This window comes from Excalfactoria chinensis, chromosome 1, assembly GCF_039878825.1.
Source record: "Excalfactoria chinensis isolate bCotChi1 chromosome 1, bCotChi1.hap2, whole genome shotgun sequence".
NCBI lineage: Eukaryota > Metazoa > Chordata > Aves > Galliformes > Phasianidae > Excalfactoria > Excalfactoria chinensis.
Window position 1 is genome coordinate 102408569 of NC_092825.1, and position 13679 is coordinate 102422247.

Below are 13679 nucleotides of genomic sequence, written 5' to 3' on the forward strand. Positions count from 1 at the left end.
AAACTATTAAGTTGATGATGGCACCAAAAGCAAAGAGGAAGCAGAAGCTGTACTTGCAGGTGTTGTATGTGAGCATGAACAAATTCTTATTCAAGACAAAAAAAAAGAAGAAACTTGCTTTTTGATCTCGGCTCCTCCCAAGCCAAGGCTGACAGTTATCAGACTGGCATCAAACAGACTGATCAGATAAAGCTGTGTATATGCTGCAATATGACAAAATAAAGTGTGTGTGTGTGGGGGAAATCAAATGCACTCTGGGAGAACTGAAATGATCAAGTAGTAGATCTCATTTTTTACTTTAAGTAACATATACTTAGTATGCCCCCTCCTCATGAAAGGCTTTTAAATCTTAACAAAACTGGTGTTTTATTTTTTAAGAGAATCAGGCCAGTTTTGTGCTACATGAATGAGATCCCGGCATGGTTACGCTTTACTTTTATTTGAATCCATGCTGTGTCAACTTGCAGATCTATACAGCAGGCGCAGCTGCTCACAGCATGCTACACTCACGTAGCAGCTCATCTGCACAAGAAACTTTTCTTGTACTTCCCTGACAGCTCTTGGCCAAATTCTTACACTCCTTATCTTCTGTGGGTTCCGTTATGTGAACTCAGCTTGGCTGCTTGGGAAGTTCACAGAATAGGCTCATTTTTTTTTCAACATGTTTTGTTAATTTTTAAAGCAGGATTTAAACTTCCTAAAGCAGATATTTACGCAAATAAATGCTAGACAAAAATATCTAGTGCTTATAATGTTGTGGGGTTTGGTTTTTAAAGGTACCAGAAGCAGCAGTGTGCTACCAGCTCTCCATCTATATGTCCAGCTAAGACTACTAGTTTCCTACTTGCTGCTTACTCCCTGCATTACTACCTGCAGATAGCACAGTTTTTAACAACATAAAGAATACAACTAAGAATCAAAGTCAGAGGGTATTTATTCATTGTTTTCCAACAGAAGCACAAGAACAATGACTGCACCCCCTCACACTCTGAGTTGTCAAAGTCAATGCAAGAGCTCTAGAAACACTCTTTTCTTAATCAAGGTTTATTTGGCTTTTGTTTGGTGATCACAGACACTACAATTTTACAACTGTCCTTATTCACATAGTTTCTTTTTAATATAAAAACTATATTTTTTTTTCTTTCTAAGTTTATTTCAAATATTTTTCATCTGGACTTTGTAGACAAGCTCTCCTTTAAAACTAGACGTGAAGTACCAGCTGACATTCAGTCTATCAATCAGAAACTTTTACGTGTTCAGTGTTTTAAAGATAAAAGTTTCCAGTCTTTCACGTAGCAGTTACAAAGCTGTTGAAAAAAATAAACCTACACCTACCAAAAATAACTTTGTCACAGATATACATTACTCGTCAAGAAATCCAACACTAGGGAGCAGTTCATGAGATAAGCGATTCTACTGATGGCACAACCATAGATATACAGCTAAAACGTTAAGATGTTCTCAACATATAACTAATCCCGACGTCTCTGTTGCGCTTCATTTAATAGGATAGAAAAACTCTTCCTCCCAAACTACGGAACGAGAAGCTGCATTAAGACTTCAAAAAGCCTCTCCAATTTGTAACATCCCATTAATTTCTGGTTTCATAGAAAACAGGCAACCAGTACACGATTTTACCACTTAAAAAAATCATTTACACTTATCTAAATATGTAAAAAAATGGATTGCGTTGGGATTCTCTCCTTTTAAAAACGTGTTTTTTAGAACTACTAAAAAACTTGCATTTATAAAATAGTTGATAAAAATATTCCTCTGAATTATACAAGAAGAAAAGTATAAGGATCACCAGTTAAAGACTCGGTACCAGATGTTATTCAGACTTCACTTCTTCTTTCTCTACCGCTGCTGCATCAGATGCTGGAGCCTGAAAAAGAAGAGGGAAAGAAACCAAACGTTTCAATGCAAAAAGCTTCAAAGTAACGCAGACTTTCAGTTCATAGCATTTTTAATGCACACATTAGTCAACCTGACATAAAGAACAGCCACGACTTGCTTCTATACAGCATGCCTTGTAGTCTTAATAAATTGGAACTATGGTGTGCTTGTTTCTCTTGGATAATGCTCTACTAAATTCAGGTTTTCTCAAAAGGGCTTCTACCAGCTCAGGTGCAGCAGTATGGATTCCACAATGTTGATGTACTCAATAGACAACTTTTTTTTTGTAAGAAAAGAATGTTTCAATAATTACTGCCTTACTGAAATAATAATAATAATAATAATATCAAGCTGAAATCCATGCATACATTGTGATTAAAAAAAACATTATGGGTGTACTTTATGTATTTAAACACTGTTAGTGTTTCCAAATCTCCCTGTATTTTAAGGCAAGTAATATTTAAGCGCTCAGTACTGCATTACAGAATCACAGAATTATCAAGGTTGGAAAAGACCTAGAAGATCATCCAGTCCAACCATCACCAATACTTCCCAGCTAAATCATATCCCTCAACACAACATCCAAACGTTTCTTGAACACTCCCATGGTCGGTGACTCCACCACCTCCCTGGGCAGTGCATTCCAATGCCTGACTACCCTTTCCAAGAAGTAATACTTCCTAATGTCCAGCCTGAACCTCCCCTGTCGCAGCTTGAAACCGTTCCCTCTAGTTCTATCACTAATTACACGAGAGAAGAGGCCTTCAGGAAGTTATAGAGAGCAATAAGGTCTCCCCTGAGCCTCCTCTTCTCCAGGCTGAACAATCCCAGTTCCCTCAGCCGCTCCTCATAAGGCCTGTGCTCCAGACCCCTCACCGGCTTCGTAGCCCTCCTCTGAACACGTTCCAGGGCCTCAATGTCTTTCTTGTAGTGAGGGGCCCAAAACTGAACACAGTACTCAAGAACTGAACACAGTACAATTTAAAAATTTCATTTTGTTATCCTAAAGGTTTACAGCACCACCAGCAGAATATAATATTTAATTATAGTGGTACCCAACCAGGAACACTAACACCTGCCAACTGTCCTTACTGCCACCTAGGAGCAGGTTTGTGAAGGATGAAGAACAGTATACTATAATGCCTCCCCTCTCCCTCCAAGGCATTATGGTCTTTTTAACATAAGAATTAAATGCCCTTTCATGAGATACTGAAGTATTACATTAATTCAGCAATTTTGACTGGTGTGACCAACCTGAAACAGGCATATTAAATAAACTACAGATGAAAAATATTGCCAAATTTAGCTTTCCTTGATATTACCAAAACATCGTGTACACAAATGGAAAGACCAAACTGTGCAATGCTAATACACTGATAGAGCCATGTGTGATCTTAACCCTACCAAATAATTCGTATTTATAGTGCAGCTTACAAAGAAGAAGCACTAAGTTCACAAATAAAGAAATACTAATCCGAAGTTGTCTTGCACACTCAAGTATCACTTTGTACTTTCCTTACCCAAGAAAAACACTGTCTTACCTAAAAGCCAAATAGTTGATGCATTTGCATCAATGTTGATGCATTTGCACAATATAGAAAATAATAACAATAGTACCTTTTAATTTACTAAAATGGGGCAGGAAAAAAAAAATCATATTTAGATTAACAAATCCTCTGATTATATGATCAAACTCAACTGATAAACTGAAATGAGCAAGGTAGTCAATAATGCACTAATTTGAGTAATTCTAAGCATGTTGCTACATGAAAGCTGGATTTATCCAGTTGTTAAAAGCTGATCAAACAGGAGGCACTGCCTCCCTCAACAGATCTTGTCCTAAATTTAAGTGTTGCCCACCTCCCAGAAAAAAAAAGCAGCGTGCAGGATGTTTTTATTTAGATGATCACAAAGCACAAAAACACTTCAGCAATACAGTCATTTTAGCAGAGTATTACATCCAAGACTGATTTGGCCCATTTCTCAACAACTATTACCCGTTCCTGTACTTCTACTTTCCCCCTCCTCCCTCTATGAGCCCTTTCCTTCTACCAGCAGGCAAAACAGAAGGCAAAAGCTCCTTGCTGAAGGACACTATCTCATACTGGGATTTCCATGAGATTTTCACCATTTTCTTTCATGTCAAGGACTGTTCCCACATCACTGCAACTCTTGCGAGTGCAACCAGAATTTCCCTGGTTTATCTACTAATGTTTCAATAACCCACACTTTTCTTCGCATGAAAAGAGATTGCAGTTTAAGAACTATCTGCACTTCTAACAGTTGTATACCTAAACCAGTTACAATAAGTTATCCAGCTGTTTTAGACCAAAGAATGCTACTTTACCTCCTCACTTTTAGTTTCTCCATTTTCTGCAGGCAAGTTGTCCTTTATCTGCTCTTGGTTTGTCTCTTCGGTCTGTTTTCCTTTAGGCCCCTTTTTCCCCTTTGATTGAGCTTTCTTGTTCTCAGATTTATCCTACAATTAAATGAAGTAAATTCACATAAATTCATATAACCTACAATGTAAGTCTTGAAAGTAATTAAACAAAAACAAGACAGGCTTGCCAAACACCAGGAGCTACTATTAAGGAGCTAATACGTACATGCTTCCCTGAAAAACACATATTATAAATATGTTATGCTCACTGAATCTAGGATCACTTCAATGTACAGAAACTAAAACCCTTCTCAGAGTGGTGCAAACCCACCTGGGAAACCTATCAGAGACAAAATAACAATAGTAATTAATTCCAGTGGAGAGTCAGGCCAGTTTGTCATACGTGGTTTAACCTCTTGTGACAGATTAAAAATAATAACAAAAAGTACAAAATGCAGCAAAGTCATTCCACTTTCTAAATACCAAACACTTCAGGTTCATATTTGCTTTTGTATTGACAGGTGAGAATTTCAGTAACTTATCCTAAACAGATGAGCATTTCTGTATGGGAAACTGTTAATCACAGCCTGAACCTCTGATTAACCATCTGAGGCAAGCAATGAGTCACCTGCAGGAGCACAGGTGAAGGTAATTCAACTGTGCTCCTGGAAGGGATGGAGCTCAAGTCCACCTCTCCCAGATCCCATTTAAGGGCTGACCATCACTAAGGTAGCATCTCCTTCTGGAGATTGCTTCTGTGTGGAGTTTCTACAGCAAGCCTTAATGCTGGTGAGCATCTTGACCGTGAGCCTCAACATCAGTGAGTCTTTCCTATCTCTCTCCTCTGGCTATCCATCTACTTTACCTTTGGATAAGAACAACTGTACAGCAGGTAACGTATTCAGCACTCCTTTACAAGTATCTCAGTCACATCTTCTGCACCTGGCATCTCTGTTGTTAGATGGGTTGGAGGAAAGTATTTGCTCAAGGGCTATTTTATTATAAAAATTGAATGTATATTCCCAAACATTCTACACAGCAACCAAGTACTACAAAGCCTGTCTGTCCTTCAGCTGGTCCACATGCTTATAAAACACCTATGCCAATCTTAACTGATGTCGAAGTAGTTTTTGACACCATCCCTCAAAAATCAGCACTGATATTTACAGACACTTAAGAAAAGTTTTCAATAAATGACAAACTACACTTCTGGACAAATACGATCTGAGCAAGTGACAAGAATGTAATCCATTTATACTTCTAAGTAGATAACTACATCATAGTAGCAGACCTACCTTAAGATGTATCTGATTTCATTAAAAACAGCATGCATTTCATGCCTGCTTTTCAGTGTATATCCAAATTTAGTGTCTCTGAATTAAAACTTACTGAGAAAAAAATATTTCTTTTTTGTTTATTCTATGTGCTGTAGAAATATGCACTTCTGATTATTATGAGAAACCACCACGCTACATGTATCCATACCTTGTATTCACTCCAAGGCTTCATCCTCACACAAAAATAACAAACACAACAGAAAACAACCAACAGAAACCATCATTGAGTTACTGAGCTACCATACACAAGCAACTTTTTAACATGTATTTAAATACATTTCTTAGTGTATACGATTGCACATGCAAATTATTATCTTCACGATAACACAATTCTGCAGTTACTAAGCAGAAGTCCTAAGTGTTTGCATACAGTGATGTAAAACATGCAGTAAGGTATATGACTCTAGAGGGTGCAATGTGAAAAAGAAAGTAAGTGAAAAAGTGCTGAATATCAGGTACAGAACATTAGAAATGCTTTTCTCAATTGTTGAACTGCACCAAAAATGTGAAATATGATGCCAAGCCACACTTAATCTGCACATAATCTGTGCAGCGGTAGAATTGCCGCTTGTAACACCAGAGGGCCCGGGTTTGAATCCCCCCTGTGGCGCAAGGGGTAGAAGTGCCGCTCTGCTACACAGAGGGCTCGAATCCCAGGAGTTGGACTCAATGATCTCTAAGGTCCCTTACAACTCGCACGATACTATGATACTATGATATGCACACAGATATATGGCTAGAAATGTGGATCCTTTTCAATGGCTTGGCTGAGAAATTCAAATAACGTTTTCCTCTCAAAAGCCATTGATGTGAAATACATTTTATCCCCTTCTGTTAGACAGCAAATGAGTACAGTTCAACATACGGTTACTTTGATGCCTGTGTAGTTATGACTGAATCAGAACTCATGTTTCTACGTGAAGTTCTAAGTGCTTTACAAAGGGGCCCTCAGACAATGGCGGAACTCAACCCTGATGCTCCGCAAAGCCCCCTACGAGCATCTGGAACCCATCCTTCAGCACAGCCAGAGCTCTCACGATGAACAAGCAGTGTGACCAAACAGCGTGGGCTCAGACACTGAGGTGGGCAGCCCACAGCCGCCCCCTCCTCCCCAGGCTCTCACCTTGGCCGCCAACACTTTGGCTTTGGGCTCTGCTTTGTCAGGCGCAGGTTTCTGAAGAGAAAGCAGAAGCAGAGCTTAGTTTAGCCGCAAAGACACTATCCCCACGCCGTGCCGGCCGGTACTCACAGCGGACAGCCGCGCCGATCTCCTTTTCGGTACCTCCTCACCGGCCTCCCCGCCGCCGGCAGCCACCTGCCAACACAAACGGCGCGCGTCACGTGGCGCATGCGCGGCGCTCAGAGGCGGGCCGGCAGGCAGCACGTGACGCTCCGCTCGGCCCTCCCCTTCTCTCCGCCGCCGCTTTCGGATCGCGAACCTCGGCCGGGCGCCCGCCGCGAGCCGCCGAACCTTCCAGACGACCCCGCCGAAGGGAGCGGTGCGGTGCCCAGCGCCGGCCCTTTTCGGCGCTCTGCCCGCCGGCGAGTTCGGCCGCGCGGCGACAGCCGCTCCCTCGTCCCCTTTTGTTATTTTTTTTCTCCTCGTCCCCCCCCCCCCCAACACGCCAACACTCCGCGTTCCCCGCCTCCGGTGTTCCCCCTTCGCTTCACCTTTCTCTTTGGCATGGCGAAGCGCACGGCGGCTCCCGCCCGACTGCTGCTGCTACGCGCTGAGTGCCTCACCGCCAGGCGCTGCGCCCGCCCGCCCGCCGCGCTGCGCAGGGAAACCGCCCCCCCCCATCCCAGCAGCGCCAGCGGCGCCGCAACAGGATCCAGCCGGATTGGCGGGCGAGAGGCGGGGCAGGGGGCGACGCGCCCCGCGCTCGGCTGTACCCGGCAGCGCCGCCTCCCGCGGGGCAGCAGCGGGGCGGGGACTGCGCCGGGCCTCCCCTAGCGGCGGGGCGGGGCTTTACACCTAACCACAGCCCGCGCTTAGGTGCGAGGCTCGGATTGGCCGGCCGTCGTCACGTGGCGGCACCTGTCCCTCGTTTCCCCTTCGCGCGCCTGCGCGAAGTATGGCGGAGAGCGGCGCCTGGCTGCTAGTGCTGAGCGCCGTGTTCCTCTGCAACGCGCTCAAGATCCTGCTGCCCTCCTGCTCCTCCATCGTGAGTGACGTCGGCCGCGCGTCCCGCTCCGCCTGGCGGCCGTTAGGAGCCGGGCAGGGGCTGAGGGGAGGGTCCCGGGTTGCTTGGGGGGCGGGGGGAACGCGTCAAGTACGGCGCTTGCTGTGTTTCTAAGAGCTCAGGCTAGGCGAGCTGTAACAGAGAGGAGTGATGCTCGCTTTGTGAGCTCCGAAACTGGGCTCTAATAAATAAAGCTTGCCGCGTTAATTAGTTGAGATGTCAGAGACTGCAGGAGCTGTGAGAGTGATGGGTTAGAACAGTGATGAAAAGGTCTGCATCCCTGTCCCTGCTGCGAGTATCAGGTGTCTGCGATCTGCACAGCGAGGAGGGAAAGTATGATTCTTAGTTGAGAGAATATGACATCTTTTTCACTTCTAGGACGTCTTGCCAGTGTTAAGATTTCCCTGTGCCTTGGTGAAAGGGGGTGGTGTCCTGGTAGCGGGAGCTTTTGAGAGTATACTCGAAAGACTGTGTTTTATATGTGCTAAAATCAGCTGAATTCTAGGGAAATTACTGATACTGTTACTTTACCTTTCAGATATCCAAGTTGTTGCAAAAGGATGCAGAGCAGGAATCCCAAATGAGAGCTGAAATTCAGAACATGAAGCAAGAACTCTCAACCATTAGTATGATGGATGAGTTTGCTAGATACGCCCGTCTGGAAAGAAAGATTAACAAAATGACTGACAAGCTTAAGACTCATGGTAGAGTATAATGTTTATTCCTTCCCCTCTATATATTATATTAGATATTATATTTTCTTACAAGGAATTTTCTTGACCTTCTATGTATGATATATTTATTCTTTCTTAGTGATGGTTATTACGGAATCCAGGCTTGAATAATTTAACAAAGTTCTCTGTAGTTAACAAAACAAGTAATATAGTAAGGCTGCATTGTCTTAATTGGGAAAGGATGAATTGCTGAGTTGGAACTGCTTAGTTGCTGTGCTACAAGATGCTGGAGGGAAAGTGTTAATGTGGAAGGTAGCTAGATGAGATGACTGCTGTCTTTTTGCAATCCCACTTGATCGTATGCAGCGGCTTTTATATTGAAACTGTACTGCTTTGTCTCTGCTAGGAAAACACATCATCTCATGGTAGAGGGTGCACCTTTGGCACTAGACTTTTTGCTCTTCTCTCTGTCCAAACTCACCAACTGAACCTAATAAGACAGGAGAATACCTGCTTTGTTTGCCTCCTCTGTGCAGAATGCTTAGATTTTTCTACGCTTGTTTAGAGAAAGGGCAGTCTTTACTACTGGCAGTTTTGGATTGTTCTCAGTTGTGTTATTCTTAATTAGTAATTTCAATTAAACTAGACAACAGTTTTGCTTCAGAAAACTTAAGGCTGCCATTGTGTTTGAAGATGTGCTTGCTGTCATCTCTCAGCTGTTCTGTATCGGGCTGGGGGGTACTGCTAAAGGAAAACTAGCATGAGAATCTTGAATATTGAATCTGACTGAGAACGTTCAGTGAGTGAATGGTCTTAACCACATTCCTGAGTGAAATAAGGCAAGAAGTACATCTGTTAAAGCCATCGTTGTCTCCATTTGCAAAAGGGGAAAACATATGTTATCCTTCATGTAAAATAGATTCTTAAGTTAGTAAGCACAGTGACTGTTTTCATTTCAGAGCAGCATTCTTGGTTACATGTGACTTCTCTGTCTAGGATATCAGTTTCATAGCTTTCCACAGTATCATTAATGCAGAACTCCAGAACCTAGCTCTTCATTGCTTTCGCAATAAGTTATCTTGAAGAGATGTTTTTAGACAGCTGTATGACATTTAGTGCCCTGATTTGAAGACTAATATTAATGAATTACTAGTTTCCTATAAGTTACCGTTATAAATACCGCAGAGTAATATTATTTTTCTTTTAACAGTGAAAGCACGAACTGCCCAATTAGCCAAAATAAAGTGGGTTATAAATATTGTATTCTACATCTTACAAGTAAGTAAATCTTTTATTATGAATACAAATTTCTGGACTAAATCCTCAGCAGTGTGACAAATCTCTTTTACTTTTGCTGACCAATGATTAGTTGCACAGCTATTTGGCAGCCCAGTGTCAAAATGCACACCAAACCAGAACAGTTTCTTGGCTGTAGAGAGATGCAGCTGATAAGGTCCGGTCATTGTGAATGAAATGAGTTTTGAATTCCATGGAAGCTTTGTTTTTCTGGTATTGAGATGACAAGATAGGAGTTTGTCTTAGTTCCTTCATCACTGTTTCTTTTTGTTTTGTTTTTCCATTTATTCATGGCATTGAACTTGGGAAAGTTCTGATGCATAATGTGTATATTTTGCTTATGTTTCTGAAAACATAAAATGTTCTTCTGCTGTGGATGCAAATTTCCATGTAGAGCTGCCACATATCTCCACACAGTGCCTCCCTCGCCAGATTGTTGCTTAGGCTTGATGCCCAATAATTTTTTGCCAGTAAGAACAGTTCTCAACCTGAGACTATATTTTGGGTAACGTGAAAGCCAGCTGAATTCTTAGCAGATAAGGATTATGGCTAAAAACAGTCATCAGAGTGCAACAGTTTGTATTATTACAACTTTTATTTATGCTATATTTGAATCTGTCTTAAAATAAAGCAGTAATTTCCAGCTACTTATTGCTAAGTCTTGCTATTGTGTGTAAACTTAGGTCATACCAAGCTTAAAAATCTGTTATATCTGCTTCAGAACAGTGTAATGTAATAAGGACGCTATTCTCTTTAATTTAGAATGTGAGATGTACTGCTTCAAAATACTGGTGGTAATATAATTTGATGTGTGTTGTTATTCAAGCTAACAAAAACTTCCATTCTAGGCTGCCCTGATGATCTCTCTGATTTGGAAATATTATTCTGAGCCAGTTACAATTCTTCCAAGCAAATGGCTTGCACCATTGGAGCGCTTGGTAGCCTTTCCTACAGGTCTGGCAGGTAAGAACTGTGTGGTAGAAAAAATGCATTTTCCAAGTCTATGCAGTTGCTGAGAATGTAATGATAAGGAGTACGTGTGGATTAAAAGCATCGCTTCTGTATATTTCTTAACAGCAACGTGGAGTTTCTGTAGGGGTCTGTATTACTTAGGCATACATCTTACAATACTACAACACTTCAATAGTGTATAGCTCTGGGATGGCTGAGGTATGCTCTCTTCCAGTTGGCATTCTGTTCCCACCCTTTATTTTCTCATTGCACTTCTTTACCTAATTAGGCCTTTTTAGTTTTGGTTAGTTGAATGAATTAATGATCAGAAGGATATGACAGATCATGCATGCCAGTTTCTGAGTGAAATGTGTGCTGCTAATTGGATAAATAAGCAGGATGACAGGATAACGCAGCATGGAAATTTACCACGAAGATAAAATGCTGCTGGTGAATCTTCATACTAGGCTTTTTAAGTTTCAGCTGCCTTAGAGTGAATTCCAAATTACGATGTTGTCTTAACCATCTTTAATAGCTGTTGAGAGAATGCTTTGTATCCAGCATGCTTACTGGACAAGCCTGCTTCTGTGCAGGGGAGCAGTTTCTGAAAGGTAGTTAATTAAATAGTATTCTAAGGAATTGTATAAGGTTTATACCCTTGTCTGCCTTCTGTTCCCCTTTATCTTTGGTTATCAACCAAGACCAAAGATAAGAGATTACTTCTGAATTATAGGTTATAAAGTTAAGAACATGGAAACATTTAAAAATCACCAAAAGGTAGTTTCTTCCAGTACATGCTATGAACAGCTGTGTATTCAGTGATACCATGTAGTATGATTCTATGCAGTATGTGATACAGATACGCTACATACTACAGTTAGGTAGGAGGGACTCTCGGTGCCATCATTCCAGTACAAATTTCCACACTGCTAGTGTGAATGACAAGACTCTAAAACACAAGTTAAATCAGTTTGGGTCTGTAGTGAAAGTCTCACTTGGATTTTTTGTTCAGTTCGATGGGGATTTAGGAGAAAGGACCGAAGTACATATTTAATACTCTTTAAAAAGGCTGATTTAAATTTACTGGGAATTTTACTTCTTTCCTCTTCTAAATCTCTGATTTTAGACTTCAGAGTGCTCTTTTATTTCAGCAACCTAGACCACTCAGATAGGGATATAGTGAATGTTTTTAGAAAGCATGGTTGTATATGCCACAGTTAGGCTCCTATTCTTGTTATTTGGCGCTCCTTCCCCAGACAGCCTTCAGGTTTTCTCAACACTAGTATGCAGTTAACTGAGGTCCCTTGAAGAGAGACATTTGCATCTAGACAGAAAGACGTTTTGTTCCCACTGACCTCCTGTTTCATTTTTGATGCTTCCAAGTTGTTTTCAGAATCTGGTGTGTGCCAAGGTTATTGATGCAATAACTTCAGTTAAATTTTCTATCTCTTTCAGGTGGTGTTGGAATTACATGTTGGCTTGTGGTTTGTAATAAAGTTGTAGCTATCATGCTACACCCTTTCAGCTGAAGCAATCCCTGTAGTATATGGAGTCGAAACTACATTACTGCAGTACAAAAAACATTTGTCTTTCATGACGGACCTGGTTGGAGACGCTTTTTGCTACTTCAGTTGGATGTTGAACAGTATTGGTTTTACTTTCTTTCATCTATTTGTTCTTTGGTTTTATGATCAGCAGTTTTCAAAGAGCAGCGTTGCTATTTATAAAACCTCATTTTGACACACATGAACATTGATCAGTGGCAGAACCTTAAGTCTTTGTCATGCCATATTCACAAAGGTCTTAAAAGTGTTCTCTTTTTCCAGCTGCTAGATTGGAAATGCAGTGGCGTTAGTAATCATTTTTTGGAGCTTCTTTACTGTACAGTACGGCATTTTCACCCAAAGAAATGATTCCACTTGGTGACAAGTGGTGTTAAAATAGGTAGGTTGGTTGTTTTAGAATAAAACAGTTCTTTTTTCTTTTTTTTTTTAACTACAGATTGGATTATTCTCAGACTACCTTAGAAAATATTAGTGATATATACGCAGAATCAACTTCTTACATCTTAAGTGAGTTTCTTAATTGCCAAATGCAGGTCAGCTGGCCACTTCAATGCTTCTTTTAAATTCCTCATGGAAGAAAATTCTTTAAAATTCCTGAAATTATTGAACACTAGATATTTTCTTTTTTCATTTCCCCCCTACTTTTACTGATAACTGACCTTTCTTTCCTTGATGTACTTTCTACTTCCCCAATGGAGCAAATACTGCTAAAAGTATTTCCTGCCATGTTTTGAGGAAAAAGAAGGTCCAACCAACCTTTCCAAGCTTCGTGGTAGGAAAGTAGAAGACAGCCCTGTTTCTGCAGAAAGCTACATCCCTAGAGCTTCAGCATACATTCATGATAGTAATTCTTCCTAGTATTGCAGCTGTACAGCAACAACAAAGCTTTATCTTCGGTGGTATCTGCAGCCCTACCGTTGCTGTCCCAGAAGGCAGTGGCTTTAAAAAGTCCTGTAATACCTCCTTGGACATAAGCTTGAGCAAAGCTTTTGCAGACTTAGGCTTAGCTCATGCTCCATACACTGTGTGGTGTTGTCAGGTCCTTTGCCTTGCAGCAGGAGGGGGCTGGAGTACAGCCGTATAGTTAGCACTGCCTTTAGAATTAATTCAAAAAATGATGATGCGTTTTCTGCATGTCTGAATGTATGTATTCATTAAATGTTTCTTTTTCTTAAATGTTATTTAAAAACTACGTTGTTTTTATATTAGGGAATGCATTTAGCCAACGGTAAAGTGAAGGCATTAAATATCAACAAGAAAAAAAGTCAAGATTGAATCTGTTACGTGTAAATGTGTTTTTATTTGTGAAATAAAGTTTTTCAGCCCAACTCAGGTTTTCCAATCCACATTTTTAATGTTAACTACAGTTTTCTTAAACAAAACAAAATCCACCTGTG

At 41.0% G+C, this 13679-nt stretch overlaps 2 protein-coding genes across 2 annotated transcripts; one reads left to right on the plus strand and one right to left on the minus strand.

Moving 5' to 3' along the window:
* Positions 1 to 917: 917 nt before the first annotated feature.
* Positions 918 to 7481, minus strand: HMGN1 (high mobility group nucleosome binding domain 1). The gene is made up of 5 exons (XM_072333582.1): positions 7285 to 7481; positions 6863 to 6928; positions 6737 to 6787; positions 4244 to 4375; positions 918 to 1885 (listed from the first exon to the last, which is right to left on the minus strand). The coding sequence occupies exons 1-5, from the start codon at positions 7297 to 7299 to the stop codon at positions 1832 to 1834; spliced, it is 318 nt and encodes a 105-aa protein (XP_072189683.1). The 5' UTR covers positions 7300 to 7481; the 3' UTR covers positions 918 to 1831.
* A 102-nt stretch (positions 7482 to 7583) lies between these two features.
* GET1 (guided entry of tail-anchored proteins factor 1) lies at positions 7584 to 13614 on the plus strand. The gene is made up of 5 exons (XM_072333572.1): positions 7584 to 7778; positions 8335 to 8500; positions 9681 to 9748; positions 10615 to 10729; positions 12173 to 13614. The coding sequence occupies exons 1-5, from the start codon at positions 7689 to 7691 to the stop codon at positions 12244 to 12246; spliced, it is 513 nt and encodes a 170-aa protein (XP_072189673.1). The 5' UTR covers positions 7584 to 7688; the 3' UTR covers positions 12247 to 13614.
* The last annotated feature ends 65 nt before the right edge of the window (positions 13615 to 13679 follow it).